The sequence below is a fragment of the Pongo abelii genome, chromosome 19 (assembly GCF_028885655.2).
Source record: "Pongo abelii isolate AG06213 chromosome 19, NHGRI_mPonAbe1-v2.0_pri, whole genome shotgun sequence".
NCBI lineage: Eukaryota > Metazoa > Chordata > Mammalia > Primates > Hominidae > Pongo > Pongo abelii.
Genome location: NC_072004.2, coordinates 74303532 through 74324525, shown reverse-complemented (window position 1 = coordinate 74324525; position 20994 = coordinate 74303532). Strand labels below are relative to the sequence as shown.

The window sequence follows — 20994 nt, the reverse complement described above, 5'->3', positions numbered from 1 at the left end:
ACGTTGTCTCACCTTGTCGCCCAGGCTGGAGTGTAGTGGCACGATCTCGGCTCACTGCAAGCTCTGCCTCCTGCGTTCACACTATTCACCTGCCTCAGCCTCCTGAGTAGCTGGGACTACAGGCACTTGCCACCACTCCCGGCTAATTTTTTTGTATTTTTAGTAGAGACGGGGTTTCACTGTGTTAGCCAGGATGGTCTCGATCTCCTGACCTCGTGATCCTTGGCCTCCCAAAGTGCTGGGATTACAGGCATGAGCCACTGTGCCCAGCCTAATTTTTTGTATCTTTAGTATAGATGGGTTTTCACCATGTTGGCCATGCTGGTCTCGAACCCCTGACCTCAGGTGATCCAACCCCCACTTGGCCTCCCAAACTGCTGGGATAATAGGCGTGAGCCACCACACCCGGCCTGGTGGGAATTTTTTTTTTTTTTTTTGAGACAGAGTCTCGATCTGTTGCCCAGGCTGGAGTGCAGTGGTGTGATCTCAGCTCACTGCAAGGTCCGCCGCCCAGGTTCATGCCATTCTCCTGCCTCAGCCTCCCAAGTAGCTGGGACTACAGGCGCCCAGAGTAGCTGGGATTACAGCCATCACGTCTGGCTAATTTTTGTATTTTTAGTAGAGACAGGGTTTCACCATCTTGGCCAGGCTGGTCTTGAACTCCTGACCTCGTGATCCACCCAACTCGGCCTCCTAAACTGCTGGGATCACAGGCGTGAGCCATCGCGCCCGGCCCAACACCTTTTCATTTATCTGTACAGCACATATTTCCTGAGGGCATCCTGTATACTAGGTCCTGAGGGCATCCTGTATACTACAGATGGTTCCCAGCACTGGAGTTTTCAATGTTACATTGGTGCGAAAGCAGATCTGCATTCAGTGGAAACTGTATTTCTCTTACAATGCTGGGCAGTGTCAGCAAGCCACAGCTTCCAGTCAGCCACACATTTTCAACTTACAGTATTTTCAACCTATGATGGGTTTATCAGGATATAACTCCATCACAAGTCAAGGAGCATCTGTAAACAGTAAACAGAAACCCAGGCACCGTGTTTGTGCTTAGGGAGCTCGCGATCTAGTGGGGGAAGATTGTCAATAAAATAATCACAAATATATTGGCTGGGTGCGGTGGCTCACGCCTGTAATCCTAGCGCTTTGGGAAGCCAAGGCAGGTGGATCGCTTGAGGTTAGGAGTTCGAGAGTAGCCTGGCCAACATGGTGAAACCCTGTCTCCACTAAAAATAAAAATTAGCCGGGTGTGGTGGCAAGCACCAGTAATCTCAGCTACTTGGGAAGCTGAGGCAGGAGAATCGCTTGAACCTGGGAGGTGTAGGCTGTAGTGAGCCAAGATCGCACCACTGCACTCCAGCCTGGGTGACACAGTGAGACCCTGTCTCAAAAATTAAAAAAAAGCATATATATAAAAAGCAGATATATATATGTGTGTGTGTGTATATCTATATCTGTATCTATCTATCTATCTATCTATCTATCTATCTATCTATGTAATTGCCACCGTGCCAAGTGATTGAAAGGAAGGTAGCTGATGTTATGAGAACATATAAACAAGTGGGGGGTGGGAGAAGGGGCTGAGAACACACTGGAGGGGAATGCAGAGACCACCTGGATGTCCGCTGCAATTAAACTGACAAAATATGACAATTTGGGCTACAGCGGGAGCATGGCAGCTGGAGAAATGGACTGACTTGAGATGTCCCAGATGTTCAGATCTCCCTTTTCTCTCAGGGGACAGGCAAAAGGCAAAAACCCAAAGAGGTGACTTTGAGCCAGGAGGACCCCTTACTTTGAACTTAACAGAAACGGGGGTTTCCTCTGGTGCGTTATGTGTACCATTTATTGAACCACTATTATGTACTAGGACTGACCTTGTCACATTTAAAGTTCACAACTCTGGCCTGGCGCGGTGGCTCACGCTTGTAATCCCAGCACTTTGGGAGGCCGAGGCGCATGGATCACGAGGTCAAGAGATCGAAACCATTCTGGCCAATATGGTGAAACCCCGTCTCTACTAAAAATACAAAAAATTAGCCGGGCGTGGTAGCAGGCGCCTGTAGTCCCAGTTACTGGGGAGGCTGAGGCAGGAGAATCGCTTGAACCCGGGTTGCAGAGGTTACAGTGAGCCAAGATCGTGCCATTGCACTCCAGCCTAGGCGACAGAGTGAGGCTCCGTCTCAAAAACAAAACAAAACAAAACAAAACAAAACAAAACAAGTTCACAACTCTGAGGTAGGTGTCATTATCCCCATTTCATGATGAGTCTCATAAAGTTTAGGTGATGTGCCCAAAATCACACAGGGCTGGAATTAGGATTAGGGCCCTGATCGGGCTGCATTCAAAGACCAGTTTGCTTCAATACATCATACTACGGTCCAAGACTTCTGCTATCCTGAACCCACTGTTCCTTCCTCTAGTCTAGTTTTCAAATTTGCAGGGACAAAGATGGGCCCTGAAGGCTCCATGAGCAGACGAGAAGGCTGGACTTCGCAACTGGATCACCTTAGACCCGGAACTAGAGAGCGACACCGTTGTTTCCGGGAGGAAAAAGAAGAAAAAGCGCTTGACCCGGAAGCTGCGTGTACCATCCCCGCGCCTGCTTCTCTGACTGGGGTGAGGCCGCAGCGGACTGCCCTTTCCCAAGATGGCGTCGAAGATAGGTTCGAGACGGTGGATGTTGCAGCTGATCATGCAGTTGGGTTCGGTGCTGCTCACACGCTGCCCCTTTTGGGGATGCTTCAGCCAGCTCATGCTGTACGCTGAGAGGGCTGAGGCACGCCGGTGAGCAGGCCTACGCAGCCGCTAAACGCGGCAGGGGGCGATGATGTGGGCAAGAAATTGGGGGCTAGAAGTCGGGACCCTTGGACTGGGAGGAATTGGGACCTCCCTGGGAGGGGTTCTGGTCTGGGTGTCGGACCAAATCTGGTAGGGCAGTCCTGCCCATGGGAGGGGAGTCTGGTTTGGGGGAGCAGTGGAGCCTGTGGGAACTCAAGGGGTCTCAAGCTTCTTCCCCCACCGCTTCATTCAGTCCTGGTTGCTTCCCCACTCCCGGCTCGCAGGAAGCCCGACATCCCAGTGCCTTACCTGTATTTCGACATGGGGGCGGCCGTGCTGTGCGCTAGTTTCATGTCCTTTGGCGTGAAGCGGCGCTGGTTCGCGCTGGGGGCCGCACTCCAATTGGCCATTAGCACCTACGCCGCCTACATCGGGGGCTACGTCCACTACGGGGACTGGCTGAAGGTGAGCGCCTCGGCCCCAAAAGGGTCTTCCCTCTGGGTGACGGGGAATCAGAGGCCAATGCCCAGGGCTGTTGGTGGGCGATGAATGGTGCTGGTCAGGTGCACAGTGTGAAGCCTGGGAGGTTCGAACCCCTAGGCTTATGGAGATTACAGAGCGCAGAAATGGATCTTAGAGACCACACAAACTTCCTTTTCAAAGTGTGGAAACTGAGGTCTAGAGATGGGAAACAGACTTTCCCAAAGCCACAACACAGTTAGGATACTGGTGGGACCAGAACCCCGGTCACCTGGTTCCCAGAATCTTTTAAACTGTTAGTTTAGTAATCTCAGACTCATGGGGTACAAAGGACCTTAGAGAGTACCTAGTTTTCATAAAATAATTTTATGAAAATGTAATTACTCTTAGTACAGCATTTAAGCCAGAACCTGTGCCAGGCCCTGCAGGGTTGGAGATAAGGTTGGACAAAGGCACTGTCCTTGAGGAAGAGACTGTCAGACCCTTAGGGGAGGAAGATGTGTGAACAGCTACAGGGCAGCAAGATCAATGTTTTTGTGGCATAGATCCCAGGCCACGTAGAATAAAGAACACCAAGATTAGAGTCTACAGATCTGAGAGTGGGTAAGGGAGAAACACATTGTGTCTGGGTTCTGCCACTTATTGGCAGGTAGGACCTGCCAGTTTTCTTTTTTGTTGTTGTTTTTTGAAACAGAGTCTCACTCCGTCGCCCAGGCTGGAGTGCAGTGACGCTATCTCAGCTCACTGCAACCTCCGCCTTCCAGGTTCAAATGATTCTCCTGCCTCAGTCTCCCAAGTAGTTGGGATTACAGGCGCCCTTCACCACGCCTGACTAATTTTTGTATTTTTAGTAGACAGGGTTTCCTCATGTTGGCCAGGCTGGTCTCAAAACTCCTGACCTCAGGGTGATCCACCTGCCTCTGCCTCCCAAAGTGCTGGGATTACAGGCGTGAGCCACTGTGCCTGGCCAGACCTGACAGTTTTCTTAACCCTCTGGGCCTCAGTTTCTACTTCTATATATATATAAAAAGAATGATCTGTCTCTGTTGCACCTGTCCACCAAGCTTGGAAATGTAAGAGGGTTCATCAGATGGAATGGGATGTGTAGAGAGGGGTGGTTCTACACTCTGGGAAGCCAGGAGAGATGTGGCGGCTGCAGTTCTTGACTGGGGTCCCCTTACCCTGGCCTAGGTCCGTATGTACTCGCGCACAGTTGCCATCATCGGCGGCTTTCTTGTGTTGGCCAGCGGTGCTGGGGAGCTGTACCGCCGGAAACCTCGCAGCCGCTCCCTGCAGTCCACCGGACAGGTGTTCCTGGGTATCTACCTCATCTGTGTGGTATGTTGGGGGACTGTTGGTTGGAGGTGCCTGGCTGGGAGTGAACTGTGAGTCTAGGCATGGCAGAACCCCAGGAAGGTAGACACAGAACGAGGCCTTGAGTGCAGTTCCTGATGGCCTAGCTCCCTGGGAATTGCCCCGGCCAGCTTCTAGGCCTCAGGGGCCCTCCAAATGCCTGTTGAGGGGCCCTTCCTCCAACAGTGTTGCCATGAGGTAGACTGGCCATTAAATTCCAACCCTGAGAGCCAGGAGAACAAGATGGGGTGATTCTCTCATGGCTCCAGCACCCAAAGGACTAGAAGGGGTTAAAGGAGAGGTTTGGTGGGGGTCAGGCCCCAGCTGGGACTCTGCCCCCTAGAGCTGATGAGAGCTCTAGGGTAGCCACTTATGGTTCTCCCTGGTGCTAGGGGAGGCCAGGGTGACTGCAGACATGGACAGGCCCCAGGGCATTAGGTCTCATCTTAATTACCGAGTATATCTCAAGTAGAGCTCTCTGTGTGGGCTCCCATATTCAGAGGTGGGAGCTCTAGTCTGACTGTGGAAATACACTTCCTTCATAGCCCCTAGGGTGAGGGGAGACATGGGCCCTAATCTCCTGGGGCTCCATAGTCTGAGGGGGAGACAAAGGCCCTACTTTCAGAGGTTCCCCAGTCCAAGAGGGGAGTCACAAGCCCATCTGCAGGGACTCATTTGCAGGTGCCATCCCAGGGGTGGTTTTCCCCAGACAGGCTTCTGAGCCTGTTGGAGAGTCTTAGAGGATGGTATGTCTCCAGGCCTACTCACTGCAGCACAGCAAGGAGGACCGGCTGGCATATCTGAACCATCTCCCAGGAGGGGAGCTGATGATCCAGCTGTTCTTCGTGCTATATGGCGTCCTGGCCCTGGCTTTTCTGTCAGGCTACTACGTGACCCTCGCAGCCCAGATCCTGGCTGTACTGCTGCCCCCTGTCATGCTGCTCATTGATGGCAATGTTGCTTACTGGCACAACACGCGGCGTGTTGAGTTCTGGAACCAGATGAAGCTCCTTGGAGAGAGTGTGGGCATCTTTGGAACTGCTGTCATCCTGGCCACTGATGGCTGAGTTTTATGGCAAGAGGCTGAGATGGGCACAGGGAGCCACTGAGGGTCACCCTGCCTTCCTCCTTGCTGGCCCAGCTGCTGTTTATTTATGCTTTTTGGTCTGTTTGTTTGATCTTTTGCTTTTTTAAAATTGTTTTTTGCAGTTAAGAGGCAGCTCATTTGTCCAAATTTCTGGGCTCAGCGCTTGGGAGGGCAGGAGCCCTGGCACTAATGCTGTACAGGTTTTTTTCCTGTTAGGAGAGCTGAGGCCAGCTGCCCCCTGAGTCTCCTGTCCCTGAGAAGGGAGTATGGCAGGGCTGGGATGCGGAGAGTGGGAGCATGGGAGACAGAGGAAGGAAGATGGAGATTGGAAGTGAGCAAATGTGAAAAATTCCTCTTTGAACCTGGCAGATGCAGCTAGGCTCTGCAGTGCTGTTTGGAGACTGTGAGAGTGAGTGTGTGTGTTGACACATGTGGATCAGGCCCAGGAGGGGCACAGGTGCTGAGCACTACAGAAGTCACATGGGTTCTCAGGGTATGCCAGGGGAAGAAACAGTACCGGCTCTCTGTCGCTCACCTTGAGAGTGGAGCAGGCCCTGATCTGCTCTGGGCTGTGAAGGGGTGGAGCAGGCAGTGGCCAGCTTTGCCTTTCCTGCTGTCTCTGTTTCTAGCTCCATGGTTGGCCTGGTGGGGGTGGAGTTCCCTCCCAAACACCAGACCACACAGTCCTCCAAAAATAAACATTTTATATAGACATTTGGTTTTGCTTTTCTGTTCTCCCCAACAGGGCACTCTGCCATTGGCTGGGATTGATCCTGGGTTTCTTGAAATGCTAGATCTGGTCAAGCCCCACCTTGGGCCTCCCGTGATCTTTCCTCTGTTCCAAGATTTCCCACAGTTCTTTGGCTCTCTCTCTCTCTTTTTTTTTTTAATTTTTCACTTCTTTATTTTTTAGAGACAAGGTCTAACTTTGTTGTCCAGGCTGGTTTCAGACTCCTTGGCTCAAGTGATTCTCCAGCCTCAGCCTCAGCCTCCCAAAGTGCTGGGACTACAGGCGTGAGCCACTGTGCCCAATGGCTCTCTTTTTCAAGAATCTCAAAATCCTCACTGTACTATATGCTTTCGATCCCTCACCTCAATCCCTCTTGTAGGTTGTCTTTTTCTCCCCATTTGGAGCTGGTTCTTATGAAGACATCTTTGGTGAGAGCAGCTAGAGGGAGAGAACTGTGAAGTGTCCACTGTGAAGTGGAATATTTTACACTTTACACAAGAAGGAAATGGAGGCTCAGAGAGGATAAGCAGTTTCGGTCAAGCCACAGAGCGAATCCAGCCCACAGAGCTGGATTCCAGGTCAGGTCTGTCTAATAGTGAAGTCCAGATATGTACTCACTGTGACCCATCTCCTGAGGGGAGACAGAGGCTGCTCTATTCCAGCCCCTACTGTGCCATGATGGTCTCCCTGTTGACCTTCTCCCTTTTTTTTTTGAGACGGAGTCTTGCTCTGTCGCCCAGGCTGGAGTGCTGTGGCGCGATCTCTGCTCACTGCAAGCTCCGCTTCTCGAGTTCACGCCATTCTCCTGCCTCAGCATCCCGAGTAGCTGGGACTACAGTTTTTTTCCTCCGCCTCCCGGGTTCAAGTGATTCTCCTGCCTCAGCCTCCTGAGTAGCTGGGATTACAGGTGCCCGCCACCATGCCTGGCTAATTTTTTTTTTTTTTTGAGATGGAGTCTCGCTCTGTCGCTCAGGCTGGAGTGCAGTGGCGCGATCTCGGCTCACTGCAATCTCCGTCTCCCAGGTTCACGCCATTCTCCTGCCTCAGCCTCCCCAGTAGCTTGGGACTACAGGCGCCCGCCACCACGCCCAGCTAATTTTTTGTATTTTTAGTAGAGACGGGGTTTCACTGTGTTAGCCAAGATAGTCTCGATCTCCTCACCTCGTGATCTGCCCGCCTCGGCCTCCTAAAGTGCTGGGATTACAGGCGTGAGCCACCGCATCCGGCGACCTTCTCCCTTCTTGTCTATGCGTGTCTGCCAGAAAGTCACCCCAGCAGCAGCTGGTATGGTGCCTGGTACATCATGGAGCTTAAAAAAATGTCAAATGAAACCCCTGGGCTTTAGATTTCTGCCCATCGAGTCCTGTAGAGACTGGACACAACCACTAGGAGGGCCTAGGGGAAAACGTCCAAGTTTGAGCTTTTAAGCCAAACCCATCTTTTAACTTCTCTGGGCTTTTGCAGGTAAACGGCCTGCCACTGATGCCACTGATGCCTTTCTAGGCTGTGAGCCCAGCCTAGAAAGGGAGCTGTGGGTGGAGGCACTCACAGGGAAGGGGAGCTGGGGCTGCTGTGGCCTGGTCTGTGGAAGGGAGGATGCTTCCTAACCTCTGGGAGGGAGATGGTGGCAGCATTCATCATAGAAGTCTCCTACTCCCTCCAGGAGTCCCCTGATTCCCCAACCCTCAAGATCTTGCTCCCAGCCTGTAATCCTAGCACTTTGGGAGGCCAAGCAGGGAGGATTGCTTGAGCCCAGGAGTTTGAGAGCAGCCTTGGCAACATAGTGAGACCGTGTCTCTACCAAAAAAAAAAAAAAAAAAAAAAAAAGCCAGGTGTGGCGGTGCATGCCTGTGGTACCAGCTTATTTAGGAGGCTGACGTGGGAGGATTGCTTGAGCCTGGGTGGTCGAGGCTGCAGTGAGCTGTGATTGCACCACTGTACTCTAGCCTTGGTAACAGAGCAAGACCCTGTCTTAAAAAAAAAAAAATCTTGCTCCCACGGGGTCACTTCTAATTTTCTTTCAAGTGTAAGCTGACTCTCAGACAAGTGTTTGCATTTTAATCAAGGCCTCCTGAAAAACTGCAAGACCCAAAGGAATTAAAATGAATGGTAGAATATCACGCAGGCAGGGGTGTTATTTTGGGTAAGGGAGCCTCAAAACATAGCACAGAGGCACAGAAACTAGTCCACCCTTAGGGTTAGTCCTGAGTAGAGCCCTGGAAGGCACCCTCCCCTCCCCTAATCCCCAGGTTGAAAATCGAAGGCCATTTGGTTGTGGCTTTAGAGTGAGTTGAGTTGGGGTCCTAGACTGGTCCCCCTCTTTCCTGTGCTTGTCCCACTTCAGCACCTCCTCTGGGCAGAGCTGGGGCTGCTTTCTCCTCTGCAGATCACTCAGCCAACAAGCCCCCTCCAGCCTGTGGCTGGCTGCCTGGGGTCATGCCCAACTGGCATGGCTTTTGGTCCACCCTGGCCATTCCAGGGCCTGTAGCATCCATGGTGAGGGTCAGCTGCCTGGGTCAGAAGCTGGCTTGTGAAAGGAGTCTGGCAGTCCCTTGGCATGGTTGACCAACTCATAGGAGTCCCGGATATCAGCCAGGCCAAACCAGAAGAAGATCCACTGCTTGTTGGAGAAGCTGCCGTCACTGTGTTTGAAGTACCTGGGTGTGGGGAGGTGATGTAGGAAACAGTTTTTAGGGCAAGGCCAGTGTTCATTACTCACTGGTTCTGTCTTCAAAGAACATTGATTGAGGACCTACTGCATGCTGGGCGCCCAGCTTGGTCCTGCTGTGTGTTATCTCATTTTATCCTCACAGCAGAGGCCTGAGCCTGGCATTGTGATGCTCAGCTCACAGAGAAGCAGCTAAGGCTCAGAGAAGTTAGGTACCTTGCCAGGTGCACACAGGAAGGGAGCGGGTGCCTTGTTCTCCACACTGCCTTGGCTGTGCAGCAAAGAGGAGGGTTCTTGCTCACTTCCTAGTGCTCACAGAGCAGGGTGTAGGGGTGAGGGGGTAGTTACTGAAGGAGAGAGGAGGGGTGTTCCACTGGAGGCGCCGCAGGCCTCCAGTAGACCCTGAAGGGTTAGGATTCCTCAGGCCCCTGTGAGAGGCGGGCTGCGTGGGGGTTAGGAGGTCACTTGCTTCCAGGAAAGGAGTGTTAAGCGTGCTTTAACTCGGGAAATCTCAGGCTTTCTGTGTGGTCTGCCCCTGGGAGGTAGTGAAAGGGAGACCAGTGGAAGAAGAGGAAGCCCAGCCTTCTTGGCATGGTTGGCAAGGGCGGGAGAGGGGAGGGAAGTCGGGGCCCAGCCTAGAGCTGGGAGTGGCGGGACCTACCAGGGATTGATGGGGTTGGTGACCCGGGAGCGCCAGAAAAGTGTCTGAAGGTCCCGCCGCAGGCACTCCCACAGCATCTGGCCGGAGCCTTGGCCCTGGCGGCTGGAGCTCACCACAAATTTGTCCAGGTACGGGGTGCCCCCCAGGACGGGCTCCATGGTCAGAATGGCGGCGGCGTTGTACCTGGCGCAGCGGGAGAGCGGCAGGCTGGGACCTCTCCTTGGTCCGAAGCTGCCCGACTGCCCCCCAGACCCTGCCCTCTGGGGTCCGCAGGCTCACCCCTCGGAGACGTAGATGGAGTGCAGCCGCGGGCGCAGCGAGGCCAGGTAGTCGTCCCTGAGCTTCTTGCCGAAGCTGGCGTTGACCAGGTCCACTAGACGGCCCTGGTCCAGCTTGTCCAGGCTGCGCACCCGTAGCATTCGCTCGGCGTTCTTGAACAGGGTCCCGGACCCTGGAGGAGGAGGGGGAGGGGCTAGTCTGGCTGGAGAGCCGTTTGCGCAGCCTGGTGGGGACTGCAGGTAGGGCAGGGGCTGGTGGGACAATTTCCGTCTTTGGGAGACCTCCACAGTGAAATGATTTGAGTGGTCTGCATAGATTTGTCAGTGATTTTCATTCAAGGAGATGCTTTTCCTAGGCAGAGATTGTGCCCCAAGCTCCTCCAGTCGCCTGGAGCCCCACCCACTTCCGTTAGTCCTGCCTTTCTCCTTGAAGTCTGTCTCCCGCCACGACCCGGCCCACCCACCTAAGCCCCGCCCATCTCTCCTGGCGAACACCTCCCTTGTGGTCCCGCCCCCTGGACACGCCCACCGGGGGCCCCTCCTTCTCCCCCCTAGTCCCTCCGATTTCTTTAATTCCTTCGGAGTTCCCTTCCAGTACACTGGGTGTCCTCCTCTCTCACCTCCCCCGGGTTTCAGCAGCAGCAGGAGCCATTGCTGTGACACCCCCCGCCCCCTCCTACGGCTCCTGGACAGGAGGAGAAACCGCTCCTCCTGACCGCAGACACCCAGCCCCGGCCAGTGCTCACTCCCGGGACCCAGTCCCCGGCCCGCCCACCGCCCTCACCCTTGTTGCTAAAGAGCTCAGTGAGCAGCGTGCTAGCGGCGGTGATGACGGCCGAGGAGTGGTGGGGCAGGCGGCTGAGCACGTCCACGATGAGCCGCATCTGCTGCCGTTCTTTTGTGCTCACCCACTCGGCGTTGCACACCAGGTCCAGGTCGGCGGGCAGGTTCACGTTACTCAGGACCTGTGTCCGGAGCCAGCCGGTGAGCCTGGCCCACAGCCGGCACGGACTGCGCCCCTGCCCCCACGGACCTCTCTTTTCTCTGACCCCTTTATCCTTACTTCCGCCCGGAGTCCTTAGCCGGGGAGGTCGCAGATCTGGGCACCCAGGGCTGAGCTCCTCCCCTATACTCCCTTAGGCTTTTCTACCCACCCGGCTTGCTAGTGAGTCTGCGGCCAGTTGCGGAGAAGTGCGAGGGGTGCAGGAGAAGGCCCGGATCGCCGGCGTGGGGGGAGGGGAAAGAAAGGGCCGCACCTTATGACTGCTGTCGCGCAGGCCGCCTATGTTATTGAGGAAGATGATTTTGGTGGGCCGCAGCGCCTTGGCCAGCGACGCGGTCACCTCCAGGGAGTCGAGAAGCACGGAGCGGCGCGCGGCCGTCTCCCCGATGGGGCACAGGATGGGGATGCTGCCCGACTCCAGGCACCACTGCAGCAGGTCTGTCTCCACCGAGACGATGCCGCCGTAGCTGTGGGCCAGACGTGGTGCTCTAGAGGGCCCCCTCCAGGCCTGCGGGACGGGGCAGGGCGGGCGGAGTAGCACGCTCTGAGGACGCCTGGGCGGGCAGGGCGGGCACTAACCTGGCATGGGGAGCCGGCTCGGCAGCGCGTAGCACCGACCCGCCGCCAAAAAAAGGCACAGCAGTGGCGGCGTTGTGTCGAAGCGCGTCCACCAGCACCTTGCAGCTCTTGGCCAGCTGCGCCTTGGCCTCCCAGAAGGAAAGACAGCCCGAGGGCGCCGTAGGGGCCGGCAGCCCCAGGACCACCAGCGGCTTCATGTCCATGCGCTGCAAGAAGGCCAGGGCAAAGGCCAGACTGGATACGCCCTGCTGGCACTTGAGCACCTCCTCGTCCACCTGCGGAGGAGTGGGCTTTCAAGGAGCGTGACACGGACCTGAGCCGCTGGCTCCCACAGCCTGGCCTGCAGGGCCGTCTCGGTGACCCTACCCTTCCAGAAGCTGTCAGGACCCACTTCTGGCCACCGGTGTCCACCTGCTCCGCCCTTTGCCCCGTTGGGTCTTGCCACTCCCTTGTCTCACGCTGGGGTACCTCCCGCCCTCCTCCCTGCGACCTTGGACTCCGGGACACCTTTGGGGGAGGGGCAGTGCAAGCGGCTCCTGTCCAGGTCCTTCTGAACCCCTAACTGCGCCCATGTTGGGGGCCTTCTTCAGAGCATCACACCTGGCGGGTGGGGGCCCCCAGGATCTTCACTCGCGCTGGGCAGGAGGCTTCCGGAGGAGCTTACGGCCTCTCCCATTCCCGGCGGCGCTGGTCTGGGCTCTGCCGGGCTCCTTCCCGCTTCCGCTGCGCAGAGCCCGCAGCGTATCCTGCCATGCCTGAGGACAGGTGGCCGCACGACCCCATCCCCTCGCTGTGTCACGGCCCACGCCGGGCTCCGCTCACCTCGATGACGGCGAAGGGCTTGTCCGCGGAGTGGTGGCAGGTCTGGAACTGCATGAGCCAGTGGCGCGCCTCCCCGGGGCTGGCCCCGCACTGGTTCAGGAAGGCCTGAATGTCCCGCTGCACCAGCGAGCGGCCCGAGGGAGGCTCTGGGGGCTCGTGGGGCACCGGGGGCGTGGGACTCGGCACCCACGACGGCTCCTCGGCGACGGGCGACTGGGAGACGTCGTCCGCGCCCGCGTACTCCTCCGGCGGGGGCTGGGGCTGCGACCAGGCGGTGCTGAGCCGGCGCCCCGGGCTGGTGCCCCTCGACGCCCGCCGCCGCGCGCCACAGCTCAGCCTTCGGGCGCCCCCAGTGCCTCCCCGGCCTCTGAGCCTCGGGGCCACAGCAGCTGCCCGCAGAACCGCAGCCATCAGCGCCGTCGCCATGACGACAACCAACTCTTGCCCCCCAAGAGTGGCAGTCTGTCTGGAGCGTCTGGCACTGGGGGCTCTTAACTTGCCTTTGGGCGGGGCTGGACCTGGTCGGGGCGGGGTCCGGACAGGGGACCAGGAGTCTCCTCTGGGTGCGTTTGAGGAGGGTCAGGCCATGAGTCAGGGGGCGGGGCCACTAGGCTCCCCCGCCCCTGGAGGAACTGAACCCACTATCGGTCATGGGGCCGAGACTAAATGTGGCGGGTTGTCTTTAATCTGCTGCCAAGGTAGGTTCCAGGGGCGGCTTTGGGAGTCTGCAGGGCCTTGGATGATTGGCATTCTGACCAGAGAAGAAGGGACTGCAGGTGGCTTTGAGCACAGGGCTGGGCAGGGGGCTGGAAGGAGGGAGCTGGAAAGAGCAGAAGAAGGTGGGCAGTGGGAGGCCTGGGGGCGGGTGGTGCTGGCCTTGTCTGTCCTGTTACCTGAGCTCAAAGAAGATCCTAATGAATGACCATGAGGTTACTAGGGTTTGCCAAACTCCAGTCACTGGGTACCAGCTTGAGGAATTCTGTGATATCCTCAAAACACTCCTCAAAACTTATAATACTTTAGTGTTAAAGCTTTTCTTTATCAAATATCACATCTGGTAAAAATAAAATAAAATAGAGTTTTTTATTTTGTTTTTTGAGATAGGGTCTCACTCTGTTGTTGCCAGGCTGGAGTACAGTGGTGCAATCATAGCTCACTGCAGCCTCCACCTCCCAGGTTCAAATGATCCTCCTGCCTCAGCCTCCCAAGTAGCTGGGACCACAAATGCACACCACCATGCCCAGCTAATTAAAAAAAAATTTTTTTTGAAGACGTGGGTTTTACCATGTTGCTCAGACTGTTCTTGAACTCCTGAGCTCAAGCAGTCCTCCCACTTCTGCCTCCCAAGGTGCTGGGATTACAGGTGTGAGCTACTTCACTCGACCTCTTTAACCCTTTTTTTGTTGTTGTTTGAGACGGAGTCCCACCCTATTGCCCAGGCTGGAGTGCAGTGTTTCAATCTCGGCTCACTGTAATCCCCGCCTTCTGGGTTCAAGCGATTCTCCTGCTTCAGCCTACTGAGTAGCAGGGATTACAGGCAGACACCACCACATCCGGCTAATCTTTGTATTTTTAGTAGAGACAGGGTTTCACCATGTTGGCCAGGATGGTCTCAAACTCCTGACCTCGTGATCCACCTGCCTCAGCCTCCCCAAATGCTGGGATTACAGGCGTGAGCCACCACGCCCGGCCCTCTTTAACCTTTTTAAACTTAAAGTTTATCCATGTTAGGTCTGTAACTAGGCCAGTATCACTTGCCATAAGCCTTAAGAATCAAGTGAGGAGGCGGGTGCGTCATTTGAGGTCAGAAGTTCAAGACCAGCCTGGCCAACATGGTGAAACCCCGTCTCTACTAAAATTACAAAAATTAGCCAGGCAGTAGTGGCATGTTCCTGTAATCCCAGCTACTCAGGAGGCTGAGGCCAGAGAATCACTTGAGCCTGGGAGGAGGAGATTGTGGTGAACTGAGACTGTGCCACTGCACTCCCGTGTGGGTGACAGAATGAGACCCTGTCTCGAAAAAATAAAAATAAAAATAAAAATTAAAATTAAAAAAGAATCAAGTGAGAGGAAAACAATGTTATTACATTCCATTACATTCCAGCTGCATAGCTTGCCTGTTTTCTTGGTAACATGGAAGGTTAGCAGGTGCCATGTGTTAAAGATACCCTAGCACCAAGCAAAGCCTTCTTTGTGGTAGAGGAATAGCTAACACATGTCGAATGCCAGGCACTATGCAAAGGACTTCACAAACAGTCATTCATTTAATCCTCTCAGTGACTCCAGGATAGCTATTATCATTATTCCCATTTTACAGATGAGAAAATGGAGGTACAGAAATATGTGAGGGTCAGGGTCACTCAGCTCACAAGCCGTGGAGCTGGTCTAGGAAGCAGTTCTGCTCCAGATCCATGCTCTTAAGCAAGTTTTGGAAAGGAGTTGAAAGGCTTGAAAACATTCACAGGATATGATTCAATGTTACTTCATACTGTGTTCATGTGCTGGGCACTGTCAGCTGCACACATCCTGCCCTTGGGTACACTCTGATCCAGTCGGACCCTCTGTTGTTATAGAGGGGGAAAGAGGACCCTCTGTTGTTGTAGAGGGGAGGTGACTTGGCCAAGGTCACACAGCTCGTCAGTGGCATGGCCAGACCCTAAGCACCCTCAGTTCCTAGCCCTGCTCCTCCCTGCTTCCTTGCATGTGGTTTTGTCTCCCCATGCTGGAGTCCTGACACCTGGGGCTCTGCCTTTTTGGGGAGCAGGGCTTGGGCTGCTTCCCTCCTGAGGATTCTCCAGGGGAGGCCAAGTGAGTGTGCTTACCCGTTTCTGGGATCTTCCCCGCAGTCCCCCACCCCTCGGACACACTGTCCCATGGGGGAGACTCTGTAGTGGAAGGAGGGGCTGACATAGGACCTCCTCATTGAGTTTTTTTGTTTTCCCACTTAGAAATCTTGGGTTCCAAAGCAAAGCATGAAGCAATGGTGTGGAGGGGCTGCACCCCCTACCTGGTGGGGCCACCTCCAGGGCCTTCTTTCTCTTCCCTCTTTACTCTCAGGCCCGGCCACACACACACTTCTCAGAATCCACCGGAGGAGGAGGTCTTAGCCTCCAGGGGCATTATAGTTTTCCTCTCCAAACTCCTCCAACCCAAATGTGCTTCTCTTTCCCTAGGCTGCAAGGCCAGCTCTTCATCACAGCAGGCCACCCCTGCTGACCCCTCTCCACTCAGAATTCCTCCTTCTTGTCTCTGTCCTCTTTGACTCAGACTAGGGCTCCCTGAGGGCAGGACTGGTATCTCCCTCAGACTGGGGGCTTCCTAGGGGTCCACCCAATTCAGTCCCTGCTGACTGAATCAGCTCCATTGCCCCTGAGCCTATGAGGTGGAAATGGGCTGGGAAGCGGCTTCTGACTCCTTTGGGCTTCATCCCAGAGGGCCGTGTCCCCAGGCAGCCAATGGGGCCCAGAGATACCAGAGTAGATGATTAACTCCAGGCCCATTGACCCTGGGGCCACTGTGTCCCCTCCACCTCTCCTCTGGTTGGGGAACTGGCCCTGCTTTCTGGAGGAGGAGAAGAGTGTGAGTGTCTGGGGTCAGCATTCCTACCCAGCCCCACCCCTCTGAGTTGAAGGCCTACAGGATCATTGTTGATGTATGGGTCCAGCTCACATTTTTCTTCCTCTAAAGCTGGGTGTTATTTTGTTAGAGCAGAGCCTGTTGTCATTGTGCCCAGGTTCAGGGGCCCAGCTTCTCACCAGGCTTGGGTCTTGGAGATCCTGGGAGCAGAGACACAACTTCCACCCAGAAGGGTCCTGGGCCCCAAGCACAGGAGCCAGGTTTAAGCCCAAGGCTTTCCATCCCAATACAGCCCTTCTTGGCTGCAACTCAGCCCAGCAGGGCATGAATGTGTGACAGGAATTGGCCAGGGTGAGGGGCTGGGGTTGACATTTGACAGTACCACATCACAGCTCCTGAGGGGAGGCACACACACAAATATGCACAGTACACAAATATAGAGCCCCATAGCATTGAGATGCAAACAGATAAACGACATGTAGACACATGGGTGTATGAAGAGACACAGTAGACAAACTTGGAGACCCACACCAGCCACAGTCACACAGACACTCATCTGTGTATGGATGATGTAGAGGGATGCCTCTGTACACCATACAGGTGTACAGAGGTACACAGATCCACTCACACACGTTTGGATACAGAATTGTGCACTCATATAGGCCGGGCGTGGTGGCTCATGCCTATAATCCCAGCACTTTGGGAGGCCGAGGCGGGTGGATCACTTGAAGTCAGGAGTTTGAGACCAGCCTGGCCAACGCAGCGAAGCCCTGTCCCTGCTAAAAAAAAAAATACAAAAATTAGCCAGGTGTGGTGGCTGGCACCTGTAATCCCAGCTACTTGGGAGGCTGAACCTGGGAGGTGGAGGTCGCGGTGAGCCAGGATCACACCACTGCACTCCAGCCTGTGTGACAGAGCAAGACTCAGTCTCAAAAAAAAAAAAGTGCACACTTAGGCATTCTCAGGCGTTCTCAGTGACTGTGTCATATAGGAACACATGGACATAGATGTGGAAAGACACCAAGAACACACAAAAACACACCCAGCTGTGGCCATTGACAGCTACAGGACACTTTGACACACCCAGAGTAGCACAGACCTCCTGACAGTGCCATCTGCCCTTATCTACAAAGGCACACAGATACACCCAGGCCCAACCAAAGGCAGACGCAGGGCAGTGCTCCGGCTTTGTCATGCTCATGTGACAGAAACCCTGATCAAATCCACCTTTCATCTATCCTGTGCCTGCCCTACACAGCTGAACATGCGTGATGGCTAGAGAAAGACATACAACCTCAACGCCTGGTCTCACTTTAAATTTACAGCCACAAGCTGGGCATAATGGTGTGCACGTGTAGTTCCAGCTACTCAGGAGGCAGAGGTGGGAGGATTGTTTGAGCCTGGGAGGTTGAGGCTGCAGTAAGCTATGACCACGCCACTGCACTCCAGCCTGGGCAACAGAGTGAGGCCGTGTCTCAAAAATAAAAAAAGAAAAAAAAAGGGAAGCTCTCGGAAAACATAGGCATCCATGTCTCTGCTCTCCACCTGTTAGTGTAGATGGACAGCACAGGTGTCATCTAAAGCCAGTTCCTGCCCTGGTGCACAGGCCCCATCCCTTCCTTCCTCCTCAGTATTGCTCCAGGAAGTTTTCCCTCTGCTGCTCCATCATCAAAATTCCCACCAGCATATAAACACAGTTATTTTCCATCTTAACAAAACTTCTTTTCTTCGTTTTTTTTTTTTTGAGACGGAGTTTCACTCTTGTTGCCCAAGCTGGAGTGCAATGGTGTGATCTCAGCTCACTGCGACCTCTGCCTCCTGGGTTCAAGCAATTCTTCTGCCTCATCCTCCTGAGTAGCTGGGATTACAGGTGTGCGCCACCACGCCTGGCTAATTTTTTGTATTTTTAGTAGAAACGGGGTTTCACCATGTTAGCCAGGCTGGTCTCAAACTCCTGACCTTAGGTGATCTGCCCACCTCAGCCTCCCAAAGTGCTGGGATTACAGGCTTGAGCGACCGCGCCCGGCCCCTAACAAAACTTCTGACTTCATCTCCCCCGCCACCCCTCAGCCCCAATTCTTTGCTCCTTTTACCTTCAAAATTCCTGGAAAAAGTGAACAAAGTTGCCATCTCCAGGTCCTCCCTCTCGTTCTCCCTTAGGCGCAATCCACTTAGGCAATCTCCCCCACCCCTACCAGAGTCACTGTCAAGGTCACCGGTGACCACTGCATTGCTAAATCTAAGGGTCAATTCTCAGCCCTCCTCCCCCTAAGCCTATTGGCCACCTTTGCCTCCCTCCCTCCTCCTCGATACCCCCTTCACCTGGCTTCAGGCTGCTCCTCCTCACACTCCCTTCCTGGTCCTCCTCTTTCTCCTGCTCTCTTCCTGATGGAGAACCACAGGGCTCAGGCCTTGGTCCTTTTCTCTACTTTCTCTCTCCCGGGATCCTGTTAGTTTCATGACTTAAATACCATCTCTAAGCTGATGACTGTCACGTTTTTAATTTCAGCCCAGACCATTCTTCTGAACTGCAGATCTGTGTCTCTAACTACCTACTTGACCCCTTGGACCTAATATAATAGACATGTAGTAGGCATCTCACATTCCAGGCATCGAAATCAGAGCGCCATTCCCCCATGCTGTGGCCAAATCTACTTTACTCACATCTTCCCATCTCAGTTGATGGCAGCTCAGTTTTCTCTTTTCTCAGAGCCAAAAATCTATGATCAGCGGGGCATGGTGACTCATGCCTATAATCCTGGCTACTTGGGAGGCTGAGGCAGGAGGATCTCTTGAGCCAGGGAGGTTGAGGCTGCAGTGAGCTATGAATGCACCACTGTACTGCAGCCTGGACAACACAGTGAAACCCTGTTGCTTTTTTTTTTCTTTTCTTTTTGAGACAGAGTCTCACTCTGTCACCCAGACTGAAGTGCAGTGGCTTGATCTCAGCTCACTGCAACCTCCACCTCCCAGGTTCAAGCAGTTTTCCTGCCTCAACCTCCCAAGTAGCTGGGACTACAGGTGCATGCTGCCATGCCCGGCTAATTTTTTGCATTTTAGTAGAGACAGGGTTTCACTGTGTTGCCCAGGCTGGTCTTGAACTCCCGAGCTCATGAAATCCACCTGTCTTGGCCTCCCAAAGTGCTAGGATTACAAGTGTGAGCCACTGTGCCTGGCCGAAACGCTGTTTCTTAAAAAAAACAAAAAAACAACTGTGGGTTCAAGCATGGTGCCTCATGCCTGTAATCCCAACACTTTGGGAGGCCAAAGTGGGCAGATCACCTGAGGTCAGGAGTTCGAGACCAGTCTGGCCAACATGGTGAAACTCCGTCTCTACTAAAAATACAAAAATTAGCCAGATGTGGTGGTGGGCGCCTGTAATCCCAGCTACTCAGGAGGCTAAAGCAGGAGAATGGCTTGAACCCGGGAGGTGGAGGTTCCAGTGAGATGAGATCTTGCCACTGCACTCCAGCCTGGGTGACAGAGTGAGACCCTGTCTCAAAAAAAGAAAATTACCCCAAAACCCCATGGCTTGAAAGAACCATTTTATTTGCTCATGGATGCTGTCCATGAGGAATTCAGGAAGGGCTTACCTGGTGGTTCTAGTTCAGAGTTTCTTATGTGGTTGCAGTCAGATGATGGCTGGAGCTGGGACAGCAAGGGTGGGGCCTGGGTCCAGCTGGGGGCTGGACAAGCATCTCTCTCTCTCTCCACGTAGTCTCAGAGTGGTCTCTCTGGGCAGGCTGATTTGGAGCAGCCTCAGGGCAGTTGGGCTGCTTACAGGGCAGCTGGAGGCTTCAAGCCCACCTGGTCCAGCAGAAAAGGCTGCTGCATTGTCTTTTATAGTTCAACCTTAGCAGTCCTGTAGCATTACTTCTGCCCCATCCTATTGGTTATAAGTGTGTCACAAGACCACCAGACTCAAAGGAAGGGGTCATGGGCTGCATTTCTTTTATATATATATATATAATTTTTTTCTTTATTCTTTTTGTAGAGACAGAGTTTTGCTGTGTTGCCCAGCTGGTCTTAAACTCCTGAGCTCAAGCGCTCCAACTGCCTTGACCTCCCAAAGTGCTGGGATTACAGGCGTGAGCCACTGTCACAGCCTGCATTTCTTTTTTTTTCGTTTTTGTTTTTGTTTTTCTTTTTGTTTTTCATTGAGATGGAGTCTTGCTCTGTCACCCAGGCTGGAGTGCAGTGGCCGGATCTCAGCTCACCGCAACCTCTGCCTCCTGGGTTCAAGCGATCCTCTTACCTCAGCCTCCCAAGTAGCTGGGACTACAGGCGCCTGCCACCACACCCGGCTAATTTTTGTATTTTTAGTAGAGACGGGGTTTCACCATGTTGGCCAGGCTGGTCTTGAACTCCTGACCTCAAGTGATCCACCCACCTCGGCCTCCCAAAGCACCGAGATTACAGGCGTGAGCCACCGCGCCCGGCCCGTCCACATTTCTCGATGTGAGATGTCAGGGCCTCCTTGTGGAAGGGCATGTGGGATGGGAGGTATTGTTATAACCATCTGTGGTCCCAGCTACTCGGGAGGCTGAGGCAGGAGAATCGCTTGAACCCGGGAGAGGGAGGTTGCAGTGAGCCGAGATCGCCTCCAGCCTGGGTGACAGAGCGAGACTCTGTCTCAAACATAACAAAACAAACAAAACAAAACAAAACAACAAAAACGGTTAACTAATGTAAATTTCACAGGGTTCTACTTAATATTTGCATGTCCCAAGGTAAAGTTAATGTGTGGATAGGAGATTGTGGGGTATCAGGGTTCAGGAAAATGTCCTAAGGATGAATATTGAGCCTCCTGGACTCAGAACTTAGGGCGCAGGTCCAGCCGCCAAAATACCCCCGGGGTTCTCGGTGGATAGAGGACACGGATTCCACTTTGCGCCCCAGGTTGTAATGACAAACAATTGCCACCAAGGGGCGATGCCGGCCCGGCCACGCGATGCGTAGTCCCGGGT

At 54.1% G+C, this 20994-nt stretch overlaps 2 protein-coding genes across 2 annotated transcripts; one reads left to right on the top strand and one right to left on the bottom strand.

Annotated features, from left to right (window-relative positions):
* Nucleotides 1-2648: 2648 nt before the first annotated feature.
* TMEM101 (transmembrane protein 101) lies at nt 2649-6423 on the top strand. The gene is given in 4 exon segments (NM_001133672.1): nt 2649-2796; nt 3075-3255; nt 4462-4608; nt 5382-6423. Coding segments are annotated over 4 exon segments (774 nt in total). The 5' UTR covers nt 2649-2659; the 3' UTR covers nt 5691-6423.
* A 2060-nt stretch (nt 6424-8483) lies between these two features.
* Nucleotides 8484-13076, bottom strand: NAGS (N-acetylglutamate synthase). The gene is made up of 7 exons (XM_002827453.4): nt 12452-13076; nt 11630-11904; nt 11304-11517; nt 10832-11012; nt 10049-10220; nt 9770-9952; nt 8484-9097 (listed from the first exon to the last, which is right to left on the bottom strand). Exons 1-7 carry the CDS (start codon nt 12875-12877, stop codon nt 8944-8946), a joined length of 1605 nt encoding a protein of 534 aa, XP_002827499.2. The 5' UTR covers nt 12878-13076; the 3' UTR covers nt 8484-8943.
* Between the last annotated feature and the right edge of the window lie 7918 nt (nt 13077-20994).

Bases quoted from the DNA above. Each gene is read 5' to 3' on its own strand.
- NAGS (XM_002827453.4), bottom strand. From the start codon at position 12,877: ATGGCGACGGCGCTGATGGCTGCGGTTCTGCGGGCAGCTGCTGTGGCC. The intron at 11,905-12,451 runs GTGAGCGGAGCC...ACTCCTCCGCAG, and splicing joins AGCCCTTCGCCGTCATCGAG to GTGGACGAGGAGGTGCTCAA. The intron at 9,953-10,048 runs GTGAGCCTGCGG...CCGCTGCGCCAG, and splicing joins TCCATCTACGTCTCCGAGGG to GTACAACGCCGCCGCCATTC.